The 14,309-nt window shown below is 40.2% G+C and overlaps 1 protein-coding gene and 1 pseudogene across 2 annotated transcripts in view; one reads left to right on the top strand and one right to left on the bottom strand.

Moving 5' to 3' along the window:
- The window catches only part of NFX1 (nuclear transcription factor, X-box binding 1), a 70,513-nt gene that overhangs the window by 39,700 nt on the left and 16,504 nt on the right, over nucleotides 1–14,309 (top strand). The window contains exons 11-14 of one of the 2 annotated variants that reach the window (XM_043927390.1): nucleotides 2,046–2,076; nucleotides 6,961–7,040; nucleotides 8,055–8,163; nucleotides 12,683–12,802. In XM_043927390.1, coding sequence (XP_043783325.1) covers nucleotides 2,046–2,076; nucleotides 6,961–7,040; nucleotides 8,055–8,163; nucleotides 12,683–12,802 — 340 coding nt within the window. Of the gene's footprint in view, nucleotides 1–2,045; nucleotides 2,077–6,957; nucleotides 7,041–8,054; nucleotides 8,164–12,682; nucleotides 12,803–14,309 lie in introns of both variants that reach the window. The other variant, XM_043927389.1, reaches the window with a different exon arrangement.
- On the bottom strand, nucleotides 2,887–2,997 carry LOC122673122 (annotated as a pseudogene).

Raw genomic sequence — 14,309 nt, 5'->3', positions numbered from 1 at the left:
GCAGTTTACATGAGACTATAAAGTTGTGTAAAGATGTGAGGGGTTTTTTCCTGAACGAAATCATATAATACATAGGATAGTAAAGATATGTTGAGTGTCAGGTACAGGACCACTTTATGCTTTGTAGATACCAGCTTGAAGGCTGTGAGGTACTTTGATTTAGGAATCGTAAATGTAGCAATGCCTTGAGGTGCTCTTTGTGACCAAGAATTACAAACAGGGTGGGGATACACGACCTCGACATGGCTCCTGCCAGTTTGCTTTTGTCCCAGCAATCCCTTTCTCTGTGTGCTTTCTAGCTTCTCATTCACTCTGGGGCCTCACTCCCTCGAATAGTGGACCCCATGGCAGTGAGTGTATTTTTGAAAGTTATGTGTAAATTAAATTTTTGCAAATAAAAATCTTAATTCTAAAATTGCTGGAGGAGCTCATCTGTTAAACAGTTTGACAAAGTGAAAGATCTCTTTGAAACACTAATAATCACCTCATTGTTCAGCCAGATTTTCCCTGAAATGTCTTTTGTAATGGAATAGGCTTTTCCATGGAAGTGAATTTTCTAGGTAAATAAAAACTTAATTTCTTAAAGCTTCAAAGGTGGTTCTCTTTTAACCCCTTTGGTAGGAGTCTTTGAGAAATGTATGCTGTATCTTACTACCTCCTAACAAAAAATGCTGTATTTAAGTTTTTACTGAAATTCATACATATTATAGGGAATTACGGGAGCTCTGCTTTTTCCTGCAGGTGTAGATACCACTCCAGCACATCATTTCTTTTTTTCCCCCTCAGCTCTAAAGAGCCGCATGTCTTGGGGCGGCTGGCGCCTGTCAGGGAGAGTCCCTTCCCGTTCCCTGGAATGAATGAGCTCTGGCAGCTGCTGGGGCCTCAGGGTGGGGGCTACCTCTGGCCAGGGTCATCACGCACCAGCACAGACTCCTAGGATGGCCTCACCAGAATTGTTAAAACACAAATTCACGTACCTGAGGCGCAGTGAGACCAAACAAATGAAACTTTGCAGTTTGGAGCAGAGGGAGGTTTATTGTAGGGTCAAGCAAGAAGGGTGGCCTGTGCTCAAAAACCCCAGACTCCTAGCCTGTCGTTTCTTACGTTTTCCAGTGTTCCGTTAACTAGAGCACTCGCTCAAGCAGTTTCCTGAGTCACCTTTGCTTTATATCTCTAGAGAGCGTATGAGGAGTTTCTTCCTATCTTAGAACCCAGCCAACTCACTAATTTATTGAAAATGTTTTTCTAGCCAAGAAGCTTCAGTTTCTTAGACAGCTTCATGTCTGTTATCAACTCTAGCAGCTGCTCCTTTTTTGGAGGGTCATTTTCACAAAGAAGAAATGTTTTTATCATGTTACTTATTTCTGAGTGTATAGCATCCTGTCTGACATCAAAGCCAAATTTGGACAGAGATGCTGGGCAGCCAGCCAGACACCCTCTGTCCCAAGTGACTGGCTCACTCTTCCCACAGCAGCCTCACCACTCATGTTATTCAGGAACATGCATCAGCAAAATTACATGTGATTGACTTTTGAGGCTCTTCACACATAATTGAAACCAGGGTAATAAAATTTTGAATGGCCAAGGAATTCTGCATTCCACTTTGTTACAGTTCAGCAGCATTGCTGTGGTACTCCTGAATGTGTAGAGCTATTGGCCCTGCATCATATGGTACTAATTGTTACATATTTTCAATTCTTATATCTGCTTTTTCTGTCTATACCCTTGCCAGACAGTTATTTCTTTTTGCTCTGCATACCCTTAGCAGTTCTTGTTTCCATTCAGATTTTATAATATGTAATCTACTGTGAGTTTGGAGGTCAGACCACAAAGAACGTTACAGTTATATTTGCATGAAAAGTTGTTAGACCTGGGGACCTATTGTGAGTGAAGAATACAGGGACTGGGCTGACCCAACTCCAGGTGATGACTGCCAGAGATGTCCTGGGTATTTGGGATATGCATGTTACAATCAGCATTGTACTGCAGTTGTGATGTTTCATTTATTCCTAAAGTAGTTACTGTTCCCTTTTCTTTTTCTGTAGGAGCTCCCATGTACCAGTCTCAAAAGTGAAGGTATGACTGGGAAGGGGTGTGAGGGAACTTCTTGGGGTGAAGGTAATTTTTGTATCTTGACAGGGAGATGGGTTATGTGTTTGTTAGAATTCAGTGAAGGTACTTTGTACATGTACGTAACTTTTTGTTGTTGTTGTTTAGTCACTAAATCTCGTGGGACTCTTTGCAACCCCATGGACTGTAGTCCACCAGGCTTCTCTGTCCATGGGATTTACCAGGCAAGAATACTGGGTTGAGTTGCCATTTCCTTCTCTAGGAGATCTTCCCAACCCAGGGATTGAACCTGCATCTCCTGCTTGGCAGGCACATATCCTTACCACTGAGCTACCAGGGAAGCCTGTGTAACTTTTATCTCAAAAAAAGTAACAAACAAAAAAACATGAATTCTAGCTAAAGAAATGCTATAAAATATAAGGAAAATATATTCATGTATATAGCTTGCTTTTTTTTTTTTTTTTAATTTTTATTAGTTGGAGGCTAATTACTTCACAACATTGCAGTGGGTTTTGTCATACATTGACATGAATCAGCCATGGAGTTACATGTATTCCCCATCCCGATCCCCCCTCCCACCTCCCTCTCCACCTGATTCCTCTGGGTCTTCCCAGTGCACCAGGCCCGAGCACTTGTCTCATGCATCCCACCTGGGCTGGTGATCTGTTTCCCTATAGATAATATACATGCTATTCTCTCGAAACATCCCACCCTCGCCTTCTCCCACAGAGTCCAAAAGTCTGTTCTGTACATCTGTATCTCTTTTTCTGTTTTGCATATAGGGTTATCATTACCATCTTTCTAAATTCCATATATATGTGTTAGCATGCTGTAAAATATATTGTCCTCGGATAGAGGACATATCAGATTTTAAACTGATAAGAACAGATACTACACTTGATCTTAGCCAAAAGGCTGAGAAGCGATGTGTAGCTTGCTTTGAAAAAGATCCAAAATTAAGATCAACTGATAGCTGAATAGAAGAATAAATGTGAAAAACTACGTGTAACTACTGGTAGAATCTAGGTAATAGGCATGTATATAGGTGTTCACTATAAATTTGTTTCAACTTTCTTATGTGTTTGAAAGTTTTCATAATAAAATGTTGGTATAGGAAGAGAAGGTAAATGGTACCTAATGAAGCAAGCTTTGTAAAAACTGACTCTGATGCTTGGTCTCCTCGTGGTATGATAGGCCTGTTGGATACTTAGAACAGGGTGACTCAGCCAGCAGCCTTCTCAGCCTTCAGACCCAGAATATTGTTTCTTCCTTTGTCTTTGATCCTAGTATTTCACTTTATTATGGTTCTACCCTTGTTTTACTAACCATCATGTAATTTTTAATGTTTAAACCACCTTAGAACTGTTTTGGAAAAGTGATAGAAGATAAACTTACACAAAATAAAAGCTCTTTTTCTGATTAAGAAGAAAGCTGTACTGGTTTGGGTGCTCCTGGCTATAGCTATCATAAAACCCAAGGAAAAATGACTTTAGCTCTAAGGAGGTTTTACTGTTTCTCGTAATAGGAAGTGTGGAGGCAGAACAAGTTCAAGGTTGGTTAATTCCAAACCCAATGATTCTAGAACTCCAGTTCAGCTTCCTTTGATTTTCTTGGTTTTCCCCTCATAGGTATAAGTGAGCTACAGCAATTTCACACATTGTGTCCTCTCCGAATGCATCTAAAGGAAAGAAAGAGAGATCCTTAACCTTCTCTTCCTTCTTGAGAGCAAAGAAGACAGCCCCGAAAGACCCTCAGTGTACTTTGTATCACATGTTTCTGCCTAAACCCTTCTGTCACAAAAGGGATGGAATCACCATGATAGGCTGGACTATTCAAGATAATGGAGGAGCACATGGGTGCCTAGTTTCTGAACAAAATTAAGTATCTGTTAGCCTGGGGAAGGTGGACAAGGGCTGAATATCTGCTTCAAATATCTGAATACTTGAAGTAACCAAAAGTAACTTCCTCAAAACCACAGTCAAAATTTTGGTGATTAAAAGGCATAATTTGAAAACTTACTGTATTAGTACACTTTTTAGTAATTTTAAAAATTTAATAAGATGTTAAATATATAAAGTAAAAGTACACCCTCATCCCCATTTTCCCCTCCTAGTTCTACTCCCCTGATAAAACTGCCTCAGTAATTTGTCAAGGATAGGTCCAGATATTTTCTATATTCATACCAATGTATACATGTGTTGGTATGGTTTTATTTTTCCCCTACTTAAATTCTTACTAAACATACTGTCTGGAACTTGATCTTTTCCCCCTCCACAATATATCAAAGATATTCTTCCATGTCAGTATGTATAGCTGTCCCTCTTGAGGGCATTGTGTATGTGGATATGCCATTTAAACACTTGAGCGCCTTCAACACCTTTATTAAGATAAAATTCACAAAGCATAGAATGAAACATTTTAAAGTGTATTATACAATTCAGTGGCATTTAGTGCCTTCACAGTGTTGTAAAACCATCACCTCTATCAATTCTAAAGTGTATTCAGCATCCCAAAAGGAAACCCTTTGTATATTTTCACTCCCCCTTACCCCAACCCCAGCCCCAGGCAACTGCTAATCTGCTTCCTGTCTCTGGATTTAATTCTGAGTTTTTTATATAATATGTAACCTTTACATATTGTCTCTAGCTTCTTTCACTTAGCATGTTTTTAGGTTCATCTGCCTTGTAGCACATATCAATACTTCATTCCTCTTTATGACTGAATAATATTCTGTTGTATGTGTATACCATAGCTTGTTTATCCATTCATCTGTTGATGGATGTTTAATTTTGTTTCCTTCTTTTGACTATTGCCACTAGTACTGCTATGAACATTTGTACAGAAACTTTTGTTTGAGTTGTCATTGTTCGATCACTAAGTCGTGTCCTGACTCTGCGACCTCACGGACTGCGGCACACCAGGCTCCTCTGTCCTCGACTCTCTCTCCTGGAGTTTGCTCACATTCATGTCCATTGAGTCAGTGATGCTATCTAACCATCTCTTTCTCTGCTGCCCCCTTTATTTGAGTACCTGTTATAAATTCTTTTGGTATGTACCTAGGAGTGAAATTGCTGGATTATATGTTGATTAGAGGTAGAATTTTTAAAAGAACTGCCATCACACTATTTCACATTCCCACCAGGAATGTTTGAGGGTTTGTTTCTCCACATCCTCTCCAACACTTGGTAGTTTCTGGTTTTTTTACTATTATTATTATTACTGTTACTGTCATCCTAAGTGGGTATGAAATGATAAAGCATTGTGGTTCTAATTTGCATTCCCTAATAACTAATGATGTTGGACATTGTTTCATGTATTTGGCCATTGGTATATCTTCTTTGGAAAAGTCTATTCCTTTACCCCTTTTTTATTGAGTTGTCTTTTTGTGATTGAGTTGAAAGAGTTCTTTCTACATTTTGGACCCTAGACCCTTATGAGATAACTGATTTGCAAGTATTTTTTCCCATTATGTTGTTGTTTTTCCTTGATGGTATCCTTTGATGCACAATAGCTTTTAATTTTGATCAAGTTTAATTTATTTTTCTTTTGTTGCTTGTGCTTTTGGTGTCCTAGCTACTTTCAGAAGCGTATCTGTAGGGAGGATTCCTTAAAATGGAATTACCACTTAAAATTTTTTTTGGGTGCACCCAGCAGCCTGTGGGATCCGACCAGGAATTGAACCTGTGCCCCCTGCAGTGGAAGCCAGAGTCTTAACCACTGGACCACCAGGGAAATCCCACCACTTAGATTTTTGATAGATACATATGTAGTCCAAAAGTTTATTCTCCTATCCACTGAGTGTACCTTTTCTCTACACCTTTACCCAGTCTTCCTATTTCCTTTTTTTCTTCCAATTTTATTAAGATATAATTGATGTATAGCACTGTATAAATTTTAAGTATACAGCATAATAATTTGACTTACATACATCATGAAATGATTATTATAATAAGTTTAATGAATATTCATCATCTCATATAGTTGCAAAATGAAAGAAATAGCAAACATTTTTTGTCTATGATGAGAACTCTTAGGATTTACTCTTTAACAACTTTCGTATATAACTACAGCAGTGTTAATTCTGTTTATCATGTTGTACACCACTTCCCTAATACTTATGTATCTTATAACTGGCAGTTTGTACCTTTTGACTCCCTTCATCCAATTCCACCTTCCTCACCTCCTGCCTCTGATAACCACAAATGGGAACTCTTTTATGAGTTTGTTTTTGAAATATAATTTACCTGCAACACTATGTTAGTGCCCATTACACACAACATAGTGTTTTTTCTGTACATTTCAAAATGATTGCCACAATAAGTCTAGTTTCAGTATATCCCCATACAAAGATATTACTTAGTTATTGACTATATTCCCTCCATTGTACATTTAATAGCCATGAATCGTTGGTTTTGTAACTGGAAGTTTCTCTTAATCTCACTCACCTATTTTCTTTCTTCACCCCACCCTTCTCTCGCAACCATCTGTTTTCTGTCTGTATCTATACTATTTCTGTTTTGTTATGTTTGTTCATTAGTTGCCACATATAAGTGAAATCATACAGTATTTGTCTTATTTCATTTAGTATAACTATGTTCTAGAATCATCCATGCTGTCAAAAATGACAAGATTTTTTAAATGACTGAGTAATATTCCACTGCATATATTCCACATCTTCCTTATCCATTCATCTATCAATGGACACTTGAACAGTCTTCCTGTTTTCTATTTTTTTGACTGACAAGTGAAAAATGATCTTACTTAAATATGTACTTTCACCACAACTAGTTCACATTGTTACATTTATATTTCTTCAGCTTGTAGTCACACAGATATTTGTTGAATGAATGTTCATATCCTTTAACTTTTTTTTCTTAATTGTCATAGCAGATGCTACATTTATGTGCGACAAGAGGTGTAACAAGAAGCGGTTATGTGGACGGCATAAATGTAATGAGATATGCTGTGTGGTAAGTGGATCGATCATTAGGTACAGTCAGATTGCATTCATCTAGGGACTGGGTTTCTGGAAGCCTCAGCCGTATAAGAATGCAGCCCAGATTTGGAAATCACTGGGAGAGGCCCCTGAGCACCAGTCAGAATGCTGCCAGAGAGACAGGCTGGGCCTTTTTAGTCCTCAGCCAGGTCAGGAAGTTGGCCTATGGCTCCATGGAGGAAGGGAAAGAAGAAAAAGGGCCTCAGGCCCCAGAGCCCAAGACCGCTGGGTGAGTGTGTCGTCATCTGCAGGAGACTATGTACTGTCGCCGCACACAGACTCGCTTGAACTCAGGATTCAAGTTTCATATACTCCTTGGGTCAGATCAGTGGGCAAAATGAGAGTGGCAGTTTTTAAAGGAACAAGTTTCAGTTATCTGAAATATTCACGTCTGTGAAACTAAATAGAGTCAGCATTACCTGGCAGTGGGTACTGTGTTATTGTGTGTGTGTGAACAAGGTAACACAGTATACTAATGGAAAAGTACATGTATATACACACATGTATATGTATGTAATACATAATTGTTATATTTGGCATTTATATTGACAGTGTGAAGAGTGATAAAGACCTATTTATAAGCCAGTGTTTGAAAGTTTAAAGACTTCTTATTGAGTACTTCAGACATAGATAAAAGCTGAGAGAAGTGTGTGTCATATATGCCCAACATCTGTCTTCAGTAGTGATCAGCTCATGACTAATCTTGTTTCATCCACATCCCCACCTACTACCCCTCCCCTGATTATTTTGAAGCTAATGCTTCAGACGTCATGCAATCTGTAATTGTGGAGAGCTTCTTTGTTAATCTTGTTTATGGAAAATGTAAAATGGAGATAATTTTGTAAGCAAATATAAATAAATCTCTTAGGAATTCCCTGGCAGTCTAGTGGTTAGGACTCCACTGCAGGGGGCACAGCTTCTATCCCTTGTCAAGAAACTAAGATCCCAGCATGCAGAAAAATAAGTATGTATGAACCTGTCTTCCTAGGATAAGGAGCACAAGTGTCCTTTGATTTGTGGGAGGAAACTCCGCTGTGGCCTTCATAGATGTGAAGAACCTTGTCATCGTGGAAACTGTCAGACGTGCTGGCAAGCTAGTAAGTGTCTTCACTGTATACTTTATCATAAGAGTTTTCTAGAAAGTCAGGCATGATAGATCCTGGGCAGTCAACTTTCTTAGATTCCTGAATTAATAAGCCTTAGTATTTCAGGTATATTGAAACCTTGTTTTTTTTTTAAGAGAGTATTAAAACTTTTATTGATTATACATGATAATGGATGATACACAAGCTTCATTCTCATCTAGAACTATGTGGTGACATAGTTCAGTTTAGACATTTTACATTGGATATGCCAACAATCATATTAATAACCAAAAAACTCCATTACCAACTCCAGGTCACAAAACAGTAACTGTCACTTCACTTACACCAAGGTTTCTGAAGATAATGGCTTCTCCACCCAAGCCAGTTGTAAATAAATTTCTAATGGAACCTGGCATCACCGTAAAGGAATTCTAACTTCACGCTGTTTGGGTAGTTTACCAAAATGACTTCAAAATAGACTAGCTTTACACACAGCATATTTTTTACAAAGACATTTATTCAGCATCATGATCAGACTATTACATTTAGCAATCAACAGCCTGGGTGCAAAAAAAAAAAAAAAAAAAAAAAAACTGCATTAAAATCCTTTGTTGGGGAAAAAAAAATCCTTTGTTGGGGTACTTTACAGTTTCCACAGAGCAGAAACTAAAATAACCTGTTATACAATTAGTCACAAATACAGTCCTTGGGGGTTTTTGCCCATATACATGAGTAGTATCTAAAACACGTTTTGTTTGTTGCAGCTAGGCCCTGCCACCACTGTGCTTGGCTGAGCTCACAAATGTGTTGTAACTTGTAGCTTTCCTGTCACTTCTCTGGCTCTGGCTCTCCTCCCCTGCTAAGGGTTGTTTCCTGGCAGTAATTAAAACCTCCTGCCACTGTTTCAGCTCCTGCTGCTGTTGAAACCACCATAGCCACCTTGGTTTCATGGTTTGGCTAAGGCTTGACTACCATAGGGGCCAGAACTTCGGCCTCCAAAGTTCCCTGCTTTCATGGGTCCAAACATTGAAGACTGATTTCTTGTAATTGCCAAAATCACTGTAGCCTCTGCCGCCTCCAGAATTGCTTCCATCATTATCACATCTATTATAGCCATCCCCACTGCCAGCATATCCACCACCAACACGGCTGCCACCAAAGCCACCTCCACCGCTGAAGTTTTCCTCCTTGACCAGAGTTGTTCCCCCCAAAACGGCCTCCAAAACCACCACCAGAGTCTCCAGAACCACTTCGACCTTCGACTGGATGAAACACTAGCCATCTCTTGCTTAGATAGGGCTTTCCTCACTTCACAGATGTGACCATTCACAGTGTAGTATTTCTGAATGACTGTCTTGTCTACAGAGTCACGGTTATCAAAGGTTGTGAAAGCAAAGCCTCTCTTTTTGCCACTGCCTCGGTCAGTCATGATTTCAGTCACTTCAGTTTTCCCATACCGTTCAAAATAATCTCTCAGGTGATGTTCTTCAGTATCTTCTTTAATGCCACCAACAAAAATCTTTTTCACAGTTGAGTGGGCACCGGGTCTTTGAGAATCTTCTCTTGAGACGGCCCTTGTGGGTTCCACAGCTCATCCATCCACCGCGTGCGGCCTTGCACTCATGGCCGCATCCACCCCCTCCACAGGCGCATGTGACAAACCAAAGCCTCTGGAGCGCTTGGTGTTTGGATCCCTCATTACCACAGTCTGTGAGCGTTTCCTGTGGCTCAGAATGGCTGCTCAGACGCTCATTGGTGGTTTCAAAGCTCAAACCTCCGATGAAGAGCTTCCACAGCTGTTCAGGCTCTTGGGGAGACTCTGACTGAGACCTGATGGCAGTTGGGTGGGGAGACTCAGCAGTGCTGACTCGTGGAATCTATGGGCAGAACAGCTGAAAGTAGCTGCTCTGTGGTCCCTTAATCTGGGGTTGTAGGCAGTGATTCTAAGATGGGCCTGTTAGTGTTACATTAAAAACTCACATTCCTTAATATACTACCAATCTCATTAGAAAAGTCTTGGGAAAAGTATTAGGAAGTTGTCAAGGTCTTAGTGGTAAGTGCATATTTTCCAAAATTTTGTTTTCATTTGAAAGCTTGAATGTTATCATTGGCAACAAAGTTGGTTTTCTTGAAATGACAGGCTCACTGTTAATTTTTGATTGATTATCTGCCGAAATAGCCAAGTCTAAATAATCATAGTTTGTTGGTTACTTTTTCAGGCAAAATGGTGTGTTATGAAAAAAAGTTGATTCAGCTCAGAACTCAGAAAAGTGCAGTTCTTTAAAACCACCAGTGGTCAGACAGCTGTCTATCTGTGGGCTCCATATCCATAGACTCAACCAACCATGGGTTGAAAACATTCAAGGGGAGAAAATTCTGGAATGTTCCAAAAACAAAACTGCTGGCAGCTGTTTACATAGCATTTATATTATATTGGATATTATAAGTAACCTAGAGATGATTTAAAATATACAGGGGAGCCGTTATGCAACCTAAGAACTTAAATGTTAATGTGAATTTCATCTACCTGTTTACACTTGACTATCCTGTGCTTTCTCCTGGAGAAAACTGGTGGACCATTTAAGTAGCTTTATAGTAGTAGTTTCTACACTACTATAGAAAACTATATATGTCATTATTCTGACATATGTGTATAAGCCAAAAGCAGTATATGATCCAATTGTGCTTATGTTGAAATTCATAAAAATAGTTCTGTGTTTATCTAGTCTTACAGGACATTTCTATTCAACATTATATTTTAAGATGCATCCATATTTTTGTAAATAGCTGGGTTTCATACATCTTCACTGCTTTGTAATGTTTAATTCAGTAAATATAACATAATTTATTGATCTGTTCCTTTGTCAAAGGACATTTGTGTAGCTTCCAGCATTTTTTTACTGTTGGTGTTGCTATTGTGAGCCTTTTGCATGTGTCTTCTTGTACACTTATGTAATAATTTTTCTAAAATTTGTTCATAAGGGTAGAATTATTGCTTTTCAGGGCATGTAGGCATCTAACTTTACAAGATAATGTCAACAGCTTTTCTGAAATAAATCCAAAATTATAGCCCCCCCCCCCCAAAAAAAAGAAAGTATACAGGAGGAAGTGCATAGGTCGTATGCAAGTACTATACCATATTATATAAGGGACTTGAGCATTCTTAGATTTTGGTATCCATGGAGTCCTGGAACCAGCCCCCCTCCCCACCCGGGACACTGAGGGATGACTGTATTTTTGTGTGCAACAAAAGTGCTTTAAGCAGATATCCTAGTTTGTTCCACAGAATATTAGAAAGACATGTATTTAAGGGTTTTTTTTTTACTTCTTCATCAAGGACTTAAGTGAACCTTGCATTTTCTGTCTGCTTGTTTGGCAGTGGTTATAGTGTGGTGCTGCTGCCTTGATTTGCGCGAATGCCTTGGGCAGCATTTCCAACAGTTGCTTATGTATCCTCAGTTGCAAGTGTCAGCACAGGGATAAAAGCAAATAGTATCTAAGTATTATTACGAAAACAACTGACCTCCTGGACTCCGGAGTCGTAGGGCTCAATAGAACACACTTGGAGAACTGCTCCATTAAAAGATTAGCCTGGATCGCGCCTCCCCAACATACCTTCTCTGGAAAATACTAGATCTACCATATTTCAAAAAGGAGTTGAGTCAGTGCTTTATTATAAATCCCACACATGGAGTTCCATAAAGATAAGTTATGTAGCCTCTTATTCTTTACCTAGCTGTTTCACATATATTAGCCCTTGCCCACAATATGCTTTCCAAGTAAGTAGGTCAAAGGTTGGTATCCGCTTTTGACCAAAAGGAAGAAATCTCAGAAGTGTTAAATTACCTGCCTACAGTCTTTATGCAAGTGAGAAGTAGGTTTGGGTCCAGAAGCCTCAATTTCCCACTGTATTTACAGGACCCTTTCCACCACGTTATATAGCCTCTGTTTGTTGGAGGTATTGACTGGAGAAAAGCATTGAATGGAGGAGTCCTGGAGGGCCTGGGCTTCTGACTCTTGGTCCCTAGTTGAGAACCATGGCCGCAGACCCGGCCTCCACCTGGGACCAGAGTTGAACTAACTTCCCTATGGGTCTGAGGGTTAGGAGGGCTCGTGACACCGTCAGCTGCTTGTTGGCAGTCCCCTGTGAGTTTGCCGAACTTAACTCTATGTGGCTTTCATAATCTCTATCCATTTTCCTAACCAAAAAGTTAGGGGAAGAAAGGATCTGTATCTCTAGTGGAAGTCTTCTGTTCTGTAGGTCATTTGTGTATAAAATGCATGTAAAAATGTCTCGGATGACTCATGGACTTAAAAGTTTGTTGCAAGTAAAAATTGAATGCTTCACTACCCGACAGCTTTAATAAAATAAAAACCTTTTTTTTTTCCAAGAAGAGGCGGCCCCTAAAAATTAGCCTCTAAAAATACAAGCCCAGCCCCCCCCCCAAAAAAAGTGTGTTTGTAGTTATCTTAGTTATCTGTGTGCGAATCTTAAACTCAGGAAGGTTTGTTTGACCTGCTGCTTCACCAGGCTTTGATGAATTAACCTGCCACTGTGGTGCGTCAGTGATCTACCCGCCGGTTCCCTGTGGCACCAGGCCCCCCGAGTGTACCCAGACCTGTGCCAGAGTCCATGAATGTGACCATCCAGGTGGGTCCCATCTGTTGCCTCCACACCTCACAGCCTGCTCACACTGTGGTTTTAGGATGCTGCAAGATGGTCTTCAGGGCTTCCCTGGTGGCTCAGCAGTAAAGAATCTTATCTGCAATGCAGGAGCCATGGGTTCGATTCCTGGGTGGGGAAGATTCCCTGGAGGAGGGCTTGGCCACCCACTCCAGTACTCTTGCCTGGTGATTTTTTAGGGCCTTTTTCCATGGGCAAAAATATATATTTGCATTTTTTCCCTAAAATAAAAGTGGGATTTTATTGAACTTATTTTAAGTAATAGATTTTTTTCTCTCTTATTACTGTAATTTTAACCTGTCTCCTTATCAATAAATATTCTTCTAGATGATGGTGGGGTGTCCTGTTACGTGGATAGGCCATAACTGATTCAGTCAGTCTCATATTGCTGGACATTTGTTTCCAGTTTTCCTGTGATAGACTGCTGTAAACACCAGACCAGTAGCTACTTGACATCACCCACTTTCCGTACAGTCTAGTCACTGGCTTTCCCCTGGACTGTATCTGGCCCATCATTTCCTTTTTTGTCATGTCCCAGAGGCAAACCTGACATAACTTAAGTCATCAGATTTGATCCTTACAGTAAATCTGGCCACATGATTGAGACTGACAAAACAACCAGTTCTTAATTTTTTAAAGAGTGAAGAAGAATTAAGTAAATTCCTTATGAAGTGAGAAGTCCCCCCTTCCCTGGAGACCTTAAGATGACCCTCCCAGCTTAGTTTGCGAGAGGTGTCTTTGCCACTGTGAAGTTAGTATTCAGGCAGACACTCAGCACACTCACTCGCACTCACTTCTTTATAGTCACTTGCAGATGTTAGGATGAAGTCCAGGTCCGTAGTGAGAACTTAGCCATTTGTGACTTGTTTTGTTTTAGCCTGCTTTCATTCAGCATTCACGTTTCTTGGGCATTTGTTGTATATCTAGCATGATATCAGACATCGAGGGAGGTTCAGAGAAAGAAAACAATAGCCCAGGACCTGGACAGGGCTCTGTTGTTTCTGGGAGGAAGAAGGTGGTAGTTGAGTACATTTGCCCAACCAGCCATTGCATGGAGATGGGGCAGATAGCATGGCAGCAAGCCGTCTGCCTCAGAACCAAGGGGTCAGGGAGAGCAAGAGAGCTCAGGGCAGGGAGGGGTCAGCCACGGAAGGCTTCGCTGTAGGGGATGAGCTTGAATGAACTGCCTCTTCCAGGCAGTAAAGAAATTGAAAGGAGTCAGAGGAAGCATGTTAGATGAGATAAGTAACAAAGATGTCTGAACAGAAGGGAGCTGTGTACGGTAGGACCACAAACATGACTGAGGAATGTGCACAGACCATGTGGCCATGCCGCAGGAGACGGGGTGGACCAGCTGACCCCTTCTCTGCTTGTATGTCTCTCCCCCCTCAGCTGGGTTTCTTTCTCTCATGCTTATCTTTCAGCCCTTTAGTATAAAGCCAACTACTTTTACTTTCCAGTGACCATTTTAGAA

This window comes from Cervus elaphus, chromosome 16 (assembly GCF_910594005.1).
Source record: "Cervus elaphus chromosome 16, mCerEla1.1, whole genome shotgun sequence".
Classification (NCBI taxonomy): domain Eukaryota; kingdom Metazoa; phylum Chordata; class Mammalia; order Artiodactyla; family Cervidae; genus Cervus; species Cervus elaphus.
This window is presented reverse-complemented; position numbering and strand designations above follow the sequence as displayed.